The sequence below is a fragment of the Coturnix japonica genome, chromosome 4 (assembly GCF_001577835.2).
Source record: "Coturnix japonica isolate 7356 chromosome 4, Coturnix japonica 2.1, whole genome shotgun sequence".
NCBI lineage: Eukaryota > Metazoa > Chordata > Aves > Galliformes > Phasianidae > Coturnix > Coturnix japonica.
Genome location: NC_029519.1, coordinates 10328421 through 10346940, shown reverse-complemented (window position 1 = coordinate 10346940; position 18520 = coordinate 10328421). Strand labels below are relative to the sequence as shown.

The 18520-nt window shown below is 48.7% G+C and overlaps 1 protein-coding gene across 1 annotated transcript in view; it reads right to left on the bottom strand.

The window, feature by feature from the left end:
* The window catches only part of GABRA3 (gamma-aminobutyric acid type A receptor subunit alpha3), a 64660-nt gene extending 53941 nt beyond the window's left edge, over positions 1-10719 (bottom strand). Inside the window, 4 exon segments of the mRNA XM_015860684.2 lie at positions 295-416; positions 3190-3292; positions 3295-3311; positions 10559-10719. Of these exon segments, the coding sequence (XP_015716170.1) occupies positions 295-416; positions 3190-3292; positions 3295-3311; positions 10559-10704 (388 nt within the window). The 5' untranslated portion in view covers positions 10705-10719.
* Between the last annotated feature and the right edge of the window lie 7801 nt (positions 10720-18520).

The window sequence follows — 18520 nt, the reverse complement described above, 5'->3', positions numbered from 1 at the left end:
TAAGACATGATACTGCTGATTAAAGTAGTGGAAATAAATAAAACTATATTTGCTCCATCTACAGGCCTACCAATGTAATGTCACAGAAGGCCACAACAGTTGTAGAGACTTGCACCTCTCTTCTCACAAAATACCAAACAATGAGATAGAACGGACCCAAAACAACACAACCAACAACAGACTGGCTCTGGTTCCCCTCCCGGTGTCATCAGTTTTGCTAAAAAGTCATCTGTGTAGCCCCTCATTTCTAAAGCTGTACAGATACACAGAACATCATCGCTCCAACCAACTGACCTCCAAGTCCAGGCCTTAGGCGGTTGTCATAGCCATCCAACAGCCGGTCCAGGATACGCGTGAAGATGGTGATGTTGTCTTTGCTGTCATCAACAACATCTGAAACATGCTTCTGAGAAAGCCTGGTGTGTTTGGGGAAAAGAAGAGAGAGGAAAAAAAAACACAATCAGAAAAGGAATACTGTTTATATGCACGAAGTACCTATGGAAATCAAAGGATACTTATCCATGTCCCAGCCCGATGAGGAGTACACCCTGCACTGGTGTTCCTCTCCTGTCCCTAAGAAAGGCAGTTGGAGGAAAAGAGGTTTGGAGAACCTCAGGGTTATTGAAGTGCTGGTTTCTCCTTGCAGGAGGCATGCAGCAAACACTGCCAGTTATTTACCGTATCAGCCCATTTCCAAGTGCTCTTCCCTTGAGAAAAGGAAAGAGGGGCAGAAAAATGGGAAATGAGTAAAGCAGGCTGGGAGGCTCAGTCTGTCATTAAAACCCTATGTGAGCCATTTCTGCAGTTTGTTGAACTTTCCCTGTTTATAAAATCAAATGAGTTTTCACGTTCCTATCTCTGCTCAATTCAAGAAGCCTAGGAGCCCCAAATAAGATGATTTCCTTGGGGCATTTTCTGCCCCAGGTGGAACAAAATAAGCGGCACATTTCTCAAACAAAACTCATATCAACAAACAAAATATCCAGCGCAATTTTGCAAGCCCAAGGGGGTTCAAATAGCACATTTGCATTTTGCGTCTCCCTTTCAATCAACAGAAAGAAGCCTACGAATCTTCACAAAACTGGCTGCTTCTAAAGATTTTAGACAGCACGGGGTGTCTCTCAGTGCTGAAATTCCAAGTACAGCTTTTCCCAGCAGAAATAGCTGGTAGGAGCAAAACTAATGGAAAGGCAGGAGACTAAGAAACAGAAAACAAAACAAAACTCAGTAGAGATGCTGAGACTGCAGGAAAGATGGAGAAGGGAATAGAAGAGATAATAATGAATAAAAATAAAACATAAGAGGCGTGCAGCGTAACACTGGAGGAAGCCCAGCAAACCCTTTCTAGGTGCAAAGCATGAGGGAAGTCAGTGTCATCAAACCAGGGCTCTAGAGTGCTGTTCAGGAGATGGGAGCAGCCCCAGATCGCAGCACAGGGCTCGCTCAGCCCATCAGCTCTGCTGAGCTCATGGGGTGCAGCCACGGCTATGGTATGAGCAGGGGAATGAAGTGCAAGGATTAAGAAATCATTATGAAGAGGAATGAAAAAAAACAAATGAAAAAGAAAGGAAGAGGAAGGGTGTAATATCAGTGAAGCTGTTCAAAGCATCCCATCTGGTAGGATGAGCCACCTCCGAGTCCACCTTCTGTGAGGGGTCAAGAGGGTGACAAGCAGCAGATAAAAAGATTCCCCAACACCAAATCCCTTCTCCTATAAGATAAAGGAATAATAAAATATGTTCTCTTCCACCAATAAAAAAAAAAAAAGCAATGGAGCAGGGAAGGACGTAGTTATTTTTTGAGGGAGGCTGAATCGATGTTATCCAGCACGTCGCTGTTAATTGAAATATCTCATTTTGAGCAATTTTGACATTAATCTGTCTGCATCGATGACCAGACACAGTGGGAAACTGACTTTCAAGTGCTTGAGGTTTGTTTCTCTGGGGATTGGATCTCACATCTCAAGAGTTCTTGGTCTCTGATTTGTAGTGAACCAATACCAGCTCTCAAGGGAGCAGTGGTCAAGGCAAGAAACTCAGCCTCCAGCAGCTGAACAAGGCCATGAAGCACTTGAGATGCATCCCCAAGCCCCCATGCAACCCTGCAATGCTGAAACAGCAAAATCCCTCAGCATCACAGCCCTTAAGACTTATCTGAACCAAAACAGTGGTTCTGGCTTTTCACCTGAACTTAAGGAAATCTGAAATACCTACACTCCCCCAGGTAAAGGAGATTTTGTGTAATTTAACAAGTGCCTGCTGTAATTAGCAAGGTTTCAATTGTGTCAGCCTTCACTGGATGTCACAGTTAAAAGCAATCTGTAACCATGTCTACTGATGGGTATATAACCATCTATAACTTATGAATAGCTAACACGCTCATGAAAGCTCATTCATTAATGTTTTATAAGCTATCTTTAAAAATTACCCATAATATAAAGAGCGAGAGGACAGATTTTTGTGAAAGAACTCCTGGCAGAGGCTCAGCAGCAATGGGAAAAACGAGTTTACAAATTTCAAAGTGGTTTTACTTAGGCTGACATTTGAGGTTTTGACTTCAACACAAGCAGCGTAGAATTTGCTTGGAAGGCACCAGGGGAGTGGCACGGGCAGGGGGGAAACAGCAGCCCCGGTGCAGCACTCCAAGGAAGGATGAATTAAAAGCCTTTAGGCAGGGAAGACAGTTATGCAGCAAATTTAATTAGGAGAGGCTGGGGGGAAAAGTCATTACGTCCCCAATGGAACTGAATTGGCTTAAGGTCCCTTTCAGCGTCGGCCATTCTATGACTCTATGATCCTACATGCCGAGTTCTCACTACATCATGAACAGCCAAACTCTGAAATGCAGAGAGGCTATGTCTGAAAACTGGTTTTGTTGCAAAAGATGCTGACAACCGTCCTTAGTAAGGGCAGCTCAAATAGTGTTAATGTAATCAGTCAGCTCAGCTGTGCGGGACTGAGCAGTCACTGGGTGAAAGGCACGGGGACTGAGAGTAAAGGCACCGACAGCAGTCATTGTTGTCGTGTTATGTGCCCACAAAGGCTGCCCAAGAGCACAACCAAAGAAACAGCAAAGAATCTTTTCAAGATTTTGCCCTGAACCGCTTCATGCAAGTACCAGCACAGGTATATTGAAGCACAGAGAGAGAACAGCAGCCTTGGCCAAAGGCCTTGACTCTTGGCACCTTACCCAGCATCGGCAGGGACAGCTGACAGCAGGAGCAGGAGTCCAAGGGCAGCAAGAGAGAGAGATGCCATTCCCATGAGCCGTGGTGCCATGGCCTCAGTGCACAGCAAGTGAGTCTCCAAAACCTGCCATGGGGGCACAGAGGAGAGAAGAAATTTCATTTACTAGGAGGAAAACAATTAAGTTGGTTCCATTTTTTCCCAGCGGTCAGACATTATACTCTTTCTGGAGTGCCACGTTTGTTGGACCAGAGGCAGCACTGTAGGATCAGAGCCAGAAATGTACATACATGTTCATAAAGCATCCTGCAGCTCCTTGGGTGCTTTGATCCCCCCCCAGCCATTGCACAGTTCCACTTCCAAAGTGATCGCACTGTTCTTGCACCCATCCTTTCCCCTTCCTCATCTCTAACGCTCAGGCACTGCCTGGCAGCAGCTCCCCCAACTCATGCTGCCCAGGTACACCCACAAGCCCTCAATACCCTTTTTTTTTCCCTTCTTAATGTCTTTCTGGACAGTTAGACCCTCATTTAATTCTGCTAACGACACCACCAGAAATTATCATAAAGTTAGGGTACCGAGGCTTGAGGCAGTGGGAGTGTTCAACTGTACCACACTTAGCTTGCTCAGATTTTTTTATTAACGCTCAGTTTTACGTTTATTGTGATGCTATTACACATCTAACTGCCTTTCCCCTTTTATGTATCTCATTATGTTGATGCACCTTGGAACAGTACTGCCAAGCAACAGCCTGGATAAATACAGCTTGTCATGACGTCTGCCTGACTGACATCTCCTGCCTGGCACATGCGGGCAGCTTGGTGCTGCATCAGCCAGGCAGAGCCATGAGCCCAGAGCCACAGCCAGGGGCTCCTTTTGACCACAGCCTTGCATGGAGCATATTTCACATATCACCTTTGTCTTCCCCCCCATTACTCATTTAAAGCCTCTGCATCAGAGCATGAATTAATGTGTAGTTGAGCATTTGGCTGTAGGTTCAGGGCCTTATTTAAGTAGAATGCTACCAATCAAAGCACAACCATCCCACTACCCATAAGCAAACACTTTGGGGAAAGCTGTCCTTCTAGCACGGACACACCACCATAGGAAATGAGCCTGGCTCTGGAATCAATCTTCTGGCTCCTGCCACTCTACAGCTGAGAAGGGACACGGGCTTGGATTTCTACTTTGCTGATGGAGCACAAATTAGGGAGTGAACATCTGCTCTGTGGGAAACTCCATCAGTCTGGGGAAGCTTGTTCCAAAACAGAACAAGGACAGCTGAAGTGTTGATGTTTCTTACAAGGCAAATTCAGAACTCCTCCAATTAGCAGCTTCTTAACAGATTTCCTTTCAATTCTCTTAAACTTTCAGATTATACAATAGGATTTAATTAAAATATTTTGTTTTCCTAAGACAACTTCAATCACCAGTCAACAGCAAAAACCCGCTGCTGGCTTCCCTCTCCCTTCCCCACATCACCACGAAAGACTCATTGAAAGTGCTCTCCCATTTGACTGATTTCAATGAACTAATTGTTTTGGCAGAATTTGCCCTGCCAGCATTTTTAACCAGTGCTGTCTACAAGAACCAGGACCCTCCTGGTTGCCTCTTGGCTCTGCAGGAACTCCTGTATGTGGTGAGACCACAGGCTGGGAAGACGATGCACCAAGGCTAGGACAGGGCAGCTGAAGTAATTCAGGAAGAGATAAGGCCAGGAGCAGTGATAAAAGCCATTTGATGAGTGTCTGAACCAAGAAGCTCAAGATAATCGTGTTTGCACCTGACCTTGGTTCATACAGTTTTCCTTACATGGAGATGAACGGCCAATTCTGATTGCTCTGCTGAAGGTGCTAGCCAAGGATAGCAGGGCTACCTGAATTAAATACAAGCTCAAGACTCATTTTAAGGATAAAGAACAGCTCTGCATACCTGCATTAGGAGAATATCTATTCTCACCACCCCCCTGCTCTGTGCACTCAGTGTTCTGGCACACAGATAAGGACCCTGAGATAAGGCATGAGAGCACATGCATGGCTGGTTCACTGTGGAGGCTCTCATGGGCTCAAGAAGGACTGCACAGCATGGGAAATAGCTTGGCACTATTTTCTAACCCTTTTGGCTTGTTTCATGTTTTGCCTGGGGGATTTGGAGAGAAGAGACTGTGCTGCATTTTCCTTACTCTTTGGCTCTGTTACACTTCTTAGACGTGGACTGCAAAGAAAACCCAGTCTGAAGGATTGTGGTTGGTATTCCTGACTGACACAGGGTGGTGAACCCTGGTGGCCTCGAGATGCTGAACCAAGCTGTACTGAGGCAGCCACAGAAGAAGCAGTCTCCTTCCAGCTCTGGTGCTCATCACCCCATTGCCAGGCAAGGACTGCACCTCTGGAGGATGCAGGGAAATCTCAGCAGAGGACATCTTCACTCCTCCTCCCCCTAAAACATACAGCTTTAAATACACCCTAGCCAGAGCCCTGTTGGTCCCCATGGCACAGCAGCTCCTGGCACCATCTCTATAAGGATGGAGAAGTGCTCAAAGCAGCTCTGCACTTCCTTCCTCCATCTGCCCATGGCTCATTTCTTAATGGCACACTTAGCAAACACATTCATCGCTAATTCTGCAGTTGCTGGTAACCTCCACAGCTGAATCAAATGCAGATTTTCTAAGGAGCCCCACTAACAATTTGCAGCTGGGATTCGGCAATACTTAAAGTACAATTCAGTGCACTCGGGATTTTGGCAGGTTTCTTTATAGCCAGATACCTAAAGGCATCATAAATATGCCCACTCCTCTCCAACACATGCTGCCTGCCCAATCTCCAGAGCACCATAGCAAAAGAACACTCCCAAGAAATACAGCTTTCCTACTGGATATGCAATTTTGGAAGGAGGAACTGGAAAAACTTCCCTCTCCCCAAGACAGTGACACACAGGTTCATCCTGTGCTGGGATTTGGGAACCAAAGGGTGCTGGCACCTTTTGGATCAGCAAGGTCTCCATGTAGCTGTGTTAACAATCGGGATCTCCTGGCTCTGCACGCTGGGCCTGATCTTTCAAGCACTCCTTATCATAGAAGCCATTAAATATTCTGAAATCCTTTCCCAGGAAATTATGATTAGCACAGGTTTCATGCTGACAAGGGAAAGAGCTCTGGAGGTGGAGAATGAATGGTAAAGCTTGCAAAAAACCTTAGGAGAACAACTCGGGGAAGGAGAATGCAAGCAAAGGAAAGCAAATAAAGAGTGAAGAGCCCTGTGAAGCCATGCAGGTACATTTGCAAGAGTCACATTTGTGTCTTCCTCCAATTGCCACCTCCTTGAAACACACACAGCCAAGGGAGTAATTTGATTCACTTAGCCAGGCTCATCATGCAAGTGGCACTGATGAAGCAGCCACCCGTAGAACACATTTGCCCCCCGTTACCACACCAAGTCTCAGTGTACCTGCAGTGTCACTGAGCTGGCGTGCCCATGTGCCACATACCTCTATTGGTTGCATCAGCTGAAGGAGCACTGAGCACTGCAGCTCCCACTCAGCCCACAGCCCCCAGGACCTGCAGCTGCTCTGCATCTCTGCCAAATCAGGTATCTCAGGGGTTATGTGCAAAGAGGAGCTGGTGCTGCGAAGCCAGCTGGAAAACAAGCTGGGAAGCAGAGGCAGCCACAGTTCTAAGGCTCGGCTAGAAACACTTCCACATTGGGAAAAAAAGGGTTATCTCGACCTGACTGGTGCCGAGCACATCCACCACCTGCACAGAAGCACAGCCAAGCACTGCAGGTGACCTCACAACACCTGTGTATTTACCCCCAGATCAGGTGCACTCGCACAGCACAAATAGCTCCTTAGAGCCCTTCTTTATTGCGTTGGAGCCTTTCAAACCAGGTCCCGGTCATGAGGAGAGGTTCTCTGACATCCCTCATGGACTGCAGAGCTGTCCTGATATACGCAACCGGCCCCAGTCCTCCGCAACACACCAGCCTTGAGATCATCACTGCTGTGGGGAAGGCTCAGTGCTTTCCACAGAGATGGGCAGCCAGTGAGCACACGGTGCAGCAGCAATAAATGCAGATGATACACATGCTGCCTTGTGTCCCTGGCTGGGGAGGTTTCACTTCTCAGTAGCTTCAGCAAAAATAAGAAGAGTTTCTTTGAATAAAACTATTTTTTTGGGGAGGTGCAGAGGCTGCAAAGAGCAGACATGGTTTGCCTGGGAGCCTGGAAATCATGGAATAAGCATGATGCTTCACAAGACTCTTGTCTGACAGGTTCCCTGCTATGAGATGAGCTAACCAGGAGACACACACACATGCTGCACAGCGCAGACACCAAGCCAGCATGCACTGGAAGCACTCCAGCCCCACCAGCACCACTCCACCTGTACCAGCGAGCACAGGGAAGGCTGTCTGTCAGCCTGGACCAACGGGAGAGCTCTGCTTCCAGCATCCAACCTAGCCCAGATTTCTGACTTGGCTCTCTGCTTAGCTCTGCTTTGTGCTAAATAGATGCTGCCAGAAGCCCAACAGCTACCAGAGCATTTATAAGGATCAGAGAACAAGGAGAAGGCAGCAGTACCCCTGCCTACCTGAATCAAACTTGCTGTTTACCATCTCAGAGAAACAGCGCTGGCTCACAGCAAGCAGCACATGGCTGAGGAACCACAGTCTTCAGCTCAGACATGAAAATGTTTGTGCTTTCCACCCGAGAGGAGAACACTGAGCAGCCCCTATCAACGCACACCCCGCTCAGGCCATAAACAACCTTGCCATCAATCTGCCACACAAGGTACAAGGCACACGTGATGGTTACCAAATGCGTTCTCTGCGGCTCTGCAAGAGACACCGGAATAATGGGACACTTAAAACCAGAGGCATGAGGGAAGGAAATGTAAAGGTTCAGATTAACACAGATCGCAAAAGCAAGCGTTAATCTGGGTCCCTGCTGCGGAAGGCTGATGATGGAGCTAAGCGAGCTCCGTGCCCAACTCCCAGCTTAGCTTTAATTTTTTCAAAACAAGAAGCTGCCTGACAGTTTCTCATCAAAACAAAACTAATCTCAGTATTGCAGTTCTCCACTTGAAAACACATCCAGAGGGACTGTAGAGTGATTCACACCCACAGCCGCTACAGGAAACCGCTTGCACTCACAAGTGTAACAAGCCAACACTGATTCACCCACACAATTACAGGCAGACACTGATTCACGGCTACTGCAACTGCAGACAGACTGACTCACAATCAGTGCAACTGCAGACAGACTCGGGCTCAGAGCACTACTGGATATACAACAGTGCTGACAGTGCCCAATGTCAGCATTCGCATTGTACATACACAAATCCCTGGGAAACCAGCCAGCACCCCAACCAAGCAGCCAGCCAACCCTGTGCTCCTGACCTTCACCCCACAGCCATCTTTCCTTACTGATGGAACAATAACCACAGCTCAGCAGTTACTCCTTCCCTGACTTCATGCTTGCCAAGCACTATTCTCACAGCCCGCACCAGGAGCAGAGATGTGTGATGCACATTCAGACATGCAACGTGTACATGGGAGTTTTATATGGCAATACGATATACGTGCACTGACTGCACTGACTTTATTTCCAGAATATAAGTAAAAGCAGCCAAGTATAATACATTCACCCCTGGGCTAAAGGAGATGGCAAAAGACTCTCCACTGGGCTAAAGCTTGAAAGCGGGATTATTTACTACACTCTGGCTGGGTATGTAATTATGTCAGCATTCAGCCTGGGTATTGTGCTACTTTTTGTAAACAGTTGGCAGGAATACTCCCACTGAGATGAGGAGCTGGGCTTCTTCTATAGTGTTGAGAGGGAGCAGAGTGAAGAGGAAGAGGTCTGCTTAGTGAAAAAGAAACCGAGGTGAAAGAACGAATTAAGCAGAGAAAGGCAAAGGGGAAGCTGACAGTGAAGTGGGACAGGTGGCAGCATCAGACAAAGAAGAAAGGAGAGGAGAAAACAGGAGGAGGAAAGCTGCTTGATGCAGAGTGATGATAAAAGCTCCAGAAGCAAAAGCAGCAGCCCCCCAATGCAGTGGTGCAGCAAACGCATGTGAGCATACCCACGTTACTGAGCACTGCTGTGAACTGGGAGGAAATCGGGGGGAAAGGGATGCAGCCCCCAGCCAAGCATGTGCCACAGGGCCCAGGTGCAGCCACAACCACCCCAGCTGTTCCTATCTCTGGATGTAAGCAGGAATGGCACGTTTGCGTTCTCCTGGCACTACACTTGTGTGCACACGTTGCAGGGCAGACAGCCAACACAGACACCAGCGGAAGGGCAGCAGACAGCTCCATCCTCCACAACAACAGCATCTTCTCAAAACAGTCTGAGATCCTTTATCCGCTAGGATAAAGAGAGTTAGGAGACAAACTACAGAAAAGAGAGGACTTGCCCAAAGCACACGCAGCATCTCTTGGTTGCAGGCTGCTCCTGCCTCGCCACCTGTTATTTTTCTTCTTCTCATTCAGTGCAAGGATTGAAAGGTGAGGGAACAAACCCGTGCTGCTGCCACTGTCAGAGCTGTTCAGGTGAGCAGGGACCAGAGCTGCTCCCACCAGCCGGCCCATGGTGGCAGCAGCATTGCTGAGGGTCCCAGATCCCTCTCTGTCTGAGGACTGCTGTGAATGCAGGCAGTCTGACGGCTCAGAAGAGACTGTGGCTGCAACTGGCCAGGGAAATGAGCTATTTTCTCAATTATACTCCCCTCATCCAGACCAGAATCATTCTAGTGGAAGGCAGAGCAGGGAACAATGGATAAACGTTGCAGTGGGAACCGTCTAATGCTTAATTGCATTATGCCGCTCCTTTTAAATGATCCGTATCTCAGTCCCATTAATTTGCCAGAGGAGGATGTGGAGCCTTTTTCCTTTCCCTCCTATTCTGTTCACAGAGACCACACCGCTCCTTCCCTTTCTTCCTCATCCCAACCCCAACTCAGTATCGGTGCCCATTAGGCCTGGCAATGGGATTCAGGGGGAAATTAGACTTTGCTTTACTACGTTGTTCCCTCTGTTTAGCCTTTCCCCTGCATTCACCGTCCTGCTCCAGGACCCGGGCTCATCTCGTTCTCTTTCTGGCATTAGCTCTCTCCCCCCTCTCCTCACACGGGTGGGCTGGGGCCGGTGGTCACCCGCACATCTCGGGCTGTCGCTCTGCTACGGGCCAACGCGCTCCGGAGTTGCTGCAGCACCAAGGATGCTCCTTCTCAACGCCCCATCCTCTCCCTCTCTCCCCCCATCGCTCACCGGCCGACAGACAATAGCTGGGGGGTGCAGCCCCTCCCCTCACGCCCATCTCCACGCCCGGCGAGGGATACCCACCCAACAAAGCGGAGACCCCCGCGGAGCACTCACCGCCGCACCGGCTGCCCCAGACGGGGGGGGCCGGAGCCCGCACCGCTCCGCGGCCCCGAGCCCGCCGTGCCCGGGCTGCCAGCCGCCGCCTGCGCGCTCCTTCGGCCGCGGCGAGGGAGGGAGAGAGAGAGGGAGGGAAGCAGCATCCCCCCGCCTTCCTCCTCCTCCTCCTCCTCCTCCTCCCCGCGGCCCGGAGGAGGGTTTAACCACCCGCTTTGTGCAGAGCGGGAGGCAGCTCCCCTACCCCGCCGCCCTCCCTGCCCCAAGAGATGTCACAGCCCTCCGCTGAAGCCCAGCATCGCAGAGCCACGGCGGCGCCCAGCATCCTTTCTGCAGCGCAGGACGAGCGGAGCACAGCGGGCTGCTCCCAGCACCTACCTGTTGAAGGGTGGGCGCTCCCCGAGGCGCTGAGGCTCTTCTAGGAGGTGGCTGGCACCCCGAAGGGCGCCGTGCCCCAGACCCTACCAAGCTGCTGCCCCGTCCCCGTGAGGCCCGAATCCTGGCAGGAAAGTTGGGATTGCAACTTGGAATTGCCGGAGGTTTATATTGAAATAAAGGCAAGCGGAGGAAAACAAACGCAGAGGAAAGGAGGTGGGGGGAGGCGGGAGGAAGATAGGTTCAGATGCTCTGAGGAGTAGACAGTAAAAGCAAGGACGAAGTGGCAGTGCAGGGATCCCAGAGGAAGAGTGATGCCAGACTAAGCGATGCAAGACGCACCGGCCAGAGCCAGCTGGGATCAGGAGGCTCTGCAGAGCCCCACGGCTGAAGCTGGGCAGACAACAGCTGACAGTAAGGCGCACTCAAAATATATTGTCCCTGCAGAGCTCTCCTTGTGGAACACTCTGCAAGACTCAGCCGCAGCTGTGACTTTGTGGTACATAACCATTGCTCTGCCACGGAGGGTCTGGGATGAGGAAGGATGATAACCATAAGTACCACTGCCCAGCTCAAAAATACCCTTTTTTTGAGTACTAAAAATAACACGCAAACATCATGGCAAGAGTCTGAAGGAGAGCATGTAAACACAGTCAAATCCCGTCCAAGTATCAGTTCTCTGCATTTCTGTAGCAGAAAACAGCCCAATCCTTGCTTCTCAGAAGAATCTAAAGCATCACTCAACGGAAGAGTGAGATGTGCGCACACCAGCAAAAGAGCTTTTTATGTTTTCCTCCACAATATTGGGAAAACATAGGAAAATTCACAATGGAAGAGATTTCAGGAGATCATCGAGCCCCATCTCCCACTCAAAGCACACAGAAGAATCCAGGTAACAACAAAAGCCAGCCATACTTATTGACACCAAGTTTCTGCTTACTTCAGAGTTTCTTCCACAGCACATCTCCTTCTGTTCCTAATTCATACGCCTGTAAATAAGTGTTGGCAAGGGAACAGGAGAGAGCTCAGCAGGAGGACAGACACACACAGAAGTGAAAGTTCCAAGGACCTGAGCCACAACCTCCATCCCTCCCACGACACTCCATGGGAAAACACTGCTATGAACCATGCCCAGGTGTAGGACAATGCATAGGATCTTGAATATTCAGGGGCATTGATTCTCTATAGGATCAGAGCAGAGAAGGCCCTCATGCTTGTTCTTCCTCCTTTCCAAACTGACTCAGCTGCTGGCAGGAGCTGCCTTGGGTAGGAGAACAGTCATGAAACACAATCAGTGAGACGAGCGTATCCGGAGACAAGTGACTCAAGATTTAAATGGCTCATATTGAAGAACATTCCAAGATTTATAGGTTTAAGTAGTGCTAACAATAGTCTCAGGCAACAGAGGCTGTGGTTCTCTCGAGGCCTGTTCATCCATAAGCAACAGCAATACAGACTTCCCCAGGAACAACAGAGCTCACTCCACTCCCAGATGTCTTCTTGGCTCACTGAGAGGTCTTTCTGCAACTGCCAGCAGCCTGAAATAGTCTTGGGCATGAAGCTCTTAATTGAAAAAGTTTTCCTGTCAACCCCAAAACTATATGAAATTCCTCCCTTTGCAGCCATAACAAACCGTAAGTTCCCTTTGTAAAAGTGGGGAAAGTGGCCATACCTGGGGTCAGACAAAAAGAAGCACAAGCTGAAGGGCTACAAGGATGCTGTCACATGAACAGCTGCCAGCACTGCAAAAGGTGCCCCACCTAAAAGTGAGAAGGAAGTCAGTGGATGTGCACACCGCAACATCCTTCCAGATGTGCTGGATCCAGGTCATATCACACTCAGACCCTCGGCAGAGCAGGAACCTGTGCTCCACAGCAAGGTCTACCCCCAGCCAGCCAAGCAGCAGCAATCAGAATCTCTACCAGCCAAGTCCCAGACACCATCCCTCCTGGAAAGGTTCCAAAGCCTTGCATGATTTATGCCTCTTAAGGGCTGGCCGGCCCTCCTGCAATGGGGATATCAAAGGAAGCCCCAATCCTAATGGAGGAAATAGACCTTTTTCATCCCAGCAAGTGAAGATTCCAACTAATCATAGAGAAGGAGTAGTCTTGTCATCTGGCTAGTGATATAAAGACACAAGGGTCTTCAGCAGAAGCATGTGATATCTTTAATCAACAGGGGAGCTGAGACTCTGGCCAGGAAAGAAGGCATCAACCAGCTCAGGAAGCCTTGCTTTAGGAAACCTTCTACTCATAGTCAGCCAGAATTGCCTTGACCTTTGCTCTGTTTGGAAGAATACAGCCCTCCCCTAAACATCAGTCTCTGTAGATAACATCCATCTATTTCAGAGGCATAAAAACATCATGTGAAACCTGTAATCAATTATCTTTTAATGCATCCCTCCATCATAAAGCTTTATTTCCTTCTTAAAATATATTACTGAGCCCCCTCCACCTCCCCACCCCCTTCTCCTTTACTTGTTGAAATGCCTACCTGAACTCTGGCACGCTCCAGAATGAGAGGGCATTGAGGCAAAACCCTTTTTATGATGACCAAGGTTAAACTTTAAGGCTGTCACCATATTACTAAAGAGTAATCTCTCAAAATGGAAGTACAGCAGCCTGGGAATATCTTGCTTATAATTAGCTAAGCCTTTCACTTCTGCCACCCTGTTCAACCAGCCAGAATAGAAGTGTGCTTAGTTTTAGATCCATACTACAGTGCCCTTGAACTGAGAGGGATTGCAGATTTAATAACTGCTAGCCTAGTGAAGCATTTAGACTGGACGGTCCTTTTTGAAGGTACAGGCTGGATCAAAGGATTAGGGATGTGCTCTGGCACACCCAAGCTCTTTGGAACAAGCCTGCGCCATCCACATTCATTCCAGATGACACCCAGATCCAGCACTCAACGGAGCTGTAGCTCCTACATAGCAGCAATCAGGGTACAGTGTTGATCCAAGGAAAACCGAAGGGCAGAAGCAGTGTGCTGATGGAGGTATGACCCAGTGACATGTGGCTCCCCAGAGTTGCTGGGTGCTGGAAACCTGCCCTGAGGCTGAAGGCTCATTAGCACCAGGAGAGTACTCCAGTCAGAGTGGTCCTTGCATGCAGGCACCCACTTTGGCACAGGGCAAGTCTCATTTCGTCTACTTTCTAACCATGAGTGTGGTCTGTTGCACCAGTTCTGCACTGGGAGGCCTCTGCAAGCTGACACCTCCATCCACCCTGAGACCCTCTTGAGCTGCTGGGGAAGAAACCAATCTCCATACAGTAAGCAAACAAGTAGTTGATGCAGGCAGGGGACCAAAACAGGAGATGCTCCAGCTGCACGTGGGTCCAGCCCCTTCACCAAAGGCTGCCGCTCACCCCAAGGAGCACCATGCTGACATACTCCTCCTCAAAGGGCTGGAAGGGGAATCTCTCCTCCCTTCACCCCTTTCCCTCTCAGAGCATCCAAAGCCATCTCAAAAACCCAACTGCTGTCCCACTCTCTTGGTGCTCCATCCATCCCCACCATGCCAGCTGCTCCTTCTCTCCACCCACCTACTCCTTGCACCCGTAGCAGGGCTTCCATCGTCAGAGCCGGCTGCTGCCTGGTGCTTTATTAGCCTGTCTCCATGGCAACTCGCCTACAGCTTAACTCTGAGAGACCCCTATCTCACCATGGCCATAAATCAGCCACCCGCCTGCATCCTCAGTCAGAGATGGAGGTCATGGCTCATCTTGCATGCTGCTGGCAGCCCTGTGAATGCCATCCCAACCTCCAGGGCTGCCCCACACAGGCAAGAGTGATGTGCACCACACTGCAACCCTCAAGCACAGTCTAACAATGATGCAAAGAAACAGAACCAAAAAGATGGCGGTTTTCCCAGCGTGCAGGCAAACTGGAGCCACCCGTGCAAACTCTTCCTCCTTTGTGCAGGAAGAAGGGCCTTGGGTTGCTGCTGCAGCCATGCAGAACCTAGCAAGTGGGCACAGCACTGGGCTGAAGCAGAAAGGTAGCAACTTCCCCCATGGTAAGTAATCCTCCTCCCTTCTTCCCTCCAGCATATCCACAGCGAAGCTCCTGAAGGGGACAAAAGCTACCTAAAGTGTTCTGCTCTCCCTGTTGCCTCAGAAACTACCTAAGAACAACATAGTCCTTGATGCTTCAGATAAGAACCCCAATGTATCTGGAGTTTTACCCATACTCAAACATGTACAATAAAATCCACACGGCCATTGGGATAGCTCTGTCTCAGTCTTATATAGATACTCTGCTCATATATCCATCCAACAACTCAAAGAGCTAAAAAGCTTCCTACATGCCATCACTGAGCTCCAGGTCTGTGCCCCAGCAGATGCTGGCAGAGCAGAGAGCAAGAGCCTTGTTACTCTGACAGAATGCATCCATCCAAAACACCAGAAGGCAGACCCAGCTACGTGGAGAAGCACCAGAGCTCTTTTAGGAGGGCTAGCTCACCGTCTTGAATTTCAAGAAATATAAGTTGGCAGTAGAACAAATTCATAAAAACTAATGGGCCTGAAAGAAACTGTATTTGTCCTGCAGTCCCTTGACAAGGGCAAAACTAAACCTGGAGAGAAAGACCTCGATACAGGCACATCTCTTTTGCAGTTACAATAGCAGCATCAGTTCAAAAAACCCCCTGTGGTGTCATGAGGTTTTAGATGCTTCAGCATTTCTATTTCTAACATTGTGTATGCTTGTGAAGTCCAAGTATGCTTAAGCAATTTAGGTGCATAACACTAATAAATCAACTGCATAGGAAGGCTGGCTTTAGGGAGGGCTGGTTTTAGGATGGCTGCTGGTTTGCTTTTCTGATATGGGATCCTTCTGGGCCCCACAAAACTGAACTTATTTTGTGTTTTTTGTTTTGTTTTTAAAGTAGAGTGACATGAAACAAAGCCAAAACCAAGAGCTTGAAGCAGAGCCAAACAACAGGAGATTCACACTAAGTTGTAGGAGTTGACAGCATTAGCCAAAGTCTCAGGAAAAAGCCATATGCTCAAATTATATGGAATGTTATCCCATGTCCTACCTCCCCTCTAAACACCTTCCTCAGCTTTCTATGCCAGCTTGAGCCTCTCCTTTTAAGGAAACTCTGGTCTCATCAAAGCTTGATAAAACTGAGCCCTTTTTATAGCTGTACACCAAACAGCAGCGAACCTCCTGGCGCAAAGATGTGGCTGAGCTTTGGGCACAGTGACCATAAATTCTAAGGGAAGTAGCAATTCTGACGTACTCCAGGACTTATTGCATTGGAGATTGGCTGTACTTTCATTGAAACAGCAATTTTAGGATCCTCTCCATCAAGCAGGATAGTTAGCTACACAACTTAGTTGTAGATAGAGCCTGTCAGCAGGAGAGAAGTTCCTAAAGACATTTCCTAAAGACATCAGCTGAATCTGCTGCTTTAACAGGGACCCTAAGTGCCACTGCAGTGCCTGTGCTATGGTGCCTGAAAGGTTTAATATCTTGCCATGTTTGGTAAACTTTATGAGGACTGCAGGAAGCTGAAGGACGGGAGACTGCCTGACAGTGAGTGGATCTCATCAGCACTAATTAGCTGAAACAAAACAGCAGAGACTCAGGTAATAAGTGCTCTTCACGAGATTAAGGTGAGTGGTGGCTGCAGGAGACAGGACACTCCAATCTCTGCCTCCTGGAGCACCCCCATGGGAAGCCAACATTGAGCCAGAGGCTCAGTACTTAATGAGAGAAAGAACTGTTTAGAAAGGTTTGTGGTAACCTTCTCTTGGCATGCAGCAAAGCAACCAAAAAAGGGCCAGCTCCAGCTCCAAGCATGCCCAAGGGCTACCTCCCTGGAACTCAGGCAGGTTCTCATGCATTCACCATATGCAACTGCTGGTACCAGCGGTGGAAGCATGCTGGAGAACTGGCTTAGCCACCAGTTCCTTTCCACTCCATCCCTAATGCTGTCAGTGATCCCCACTCTCAGAAACACCTTCATTTGTACGTTGGAAACCATTACACCAGCTGCCTGTCAGAACTGGGGTAACATGGAAGCCTAAACAGTCCTCTTTGTCTCCCTTCACCCTGTAGCCCTACCAGGCTGCCCACCAGCACAGGATCTGGGACTATTTCCTGCACAGAGTGTTGAGAATCCATCTGCCAGTTGCTACTACAAATGCACCACCAACAGGCAATGCCCTCCTAGGGCCTATCTGCTTTAGGAAGGTTTTTAGTGCAACCGTATCAGAGACAAACAGCACAAGCCAGCAAAAGGAGTTGTGCATCTGATGATAGGAAGACACATGGCAGAGCAAGGCAGCTATGCTCGGGAGGAAGAGCCACCGGGCACCGAGGCAGGCAGATGTTCTGCTGCTATCAGCTGCCTGGCAGGGGGATGCACAACCTCTGGCAATGCCAAATAGGAAAACACGGGCCCAGGGATTTAAAGGACACTCAAGTTGAGAAGAGGGATGCTGTAACTGTCCCAAAGCAGCAGGACTGAGATCAAACCACCTGACCAAGTTTCTGGGAAACTTGAAAAAGCAACTTCATCTTCTGCATCCCACACCAGCTAGAAACAAAACAACACAGTCCTGCACTGGTTTTGCTCAAATGCTTAACAATGATTCGGGTAGGGCAGCTCCTTTATTTGCTTCCTAATCCTTGACTATTCCAGGTGACTTCAGAAAAGCTGCTAGTTCCAGCCAGCCCTGGCTCTGAGCTATCCATTTCTGATACACTTAATCTACAGTGCTGACTCGGATGCCAGCTGTTGGAAGGAACCAGCTGCAGCATCTGAGCACCACATTTCTCAGGAGCTACCAAACGAAGCTTTACTTTGTTCCAACTGATTGCATATAATGGGAGAGGATAACAATTAGCATATCCATTCTGCTTTTCCCCAACCTGCCCCCATTAGGGAGGAAAGCTCCTCTTGTCTGGGTGCCACTGCATACAACACCCTCTTGGTTTGTAATTAGTGGAATAGGAATGCTCAGTCAGCTGAGAAATCTGCCCGAGTAAATGACATCCTCAAGTGCTTTCTAATCCAAGGTATGCAACCTCACACTTTGCTACTAATGGAATACAGTGGGAGTATCAAGATTTCTGCTGTGGACTCACAGGCATCCAGAAACACCTCTCAAGCTAATTCACTCCAGAATCCATGCCAGCAGTTCCAGCCCATCACCTGGGAGAATTCCTTGGGCTTGCCAAGAGATCATGTCACTCAGCCCCTAAGCCCTTCCTATCTCCTCAAGGCATCACATATTCATTTTGAAGAAAGGTCTCTGTCAAGGCACATGGGAGCAACAGAAAGCCAGAAGCAGGTTCAAGGATGGCATGCAGTACTGTTAGCACAGATAGGACTTCTGAATTGAAAGAACAGAGGTTATAAGTCAAGATAGGAGCTGCAAAGCACCTGGAAAATCACACACCAGATATTAAAATAACCCCCCGCCTCATTTCTTCTGCATTCAGATGCACAAGAGAATCTATCCCGGTAATTTATGGTGTGTAGCTTCTGATATGACAATCAAAGGAAGCCCAGAGTAACAAGTGTTGTTAAGAGACCTCGTCGATCCTTATCTCCACAAACACAGGCTTAATTCC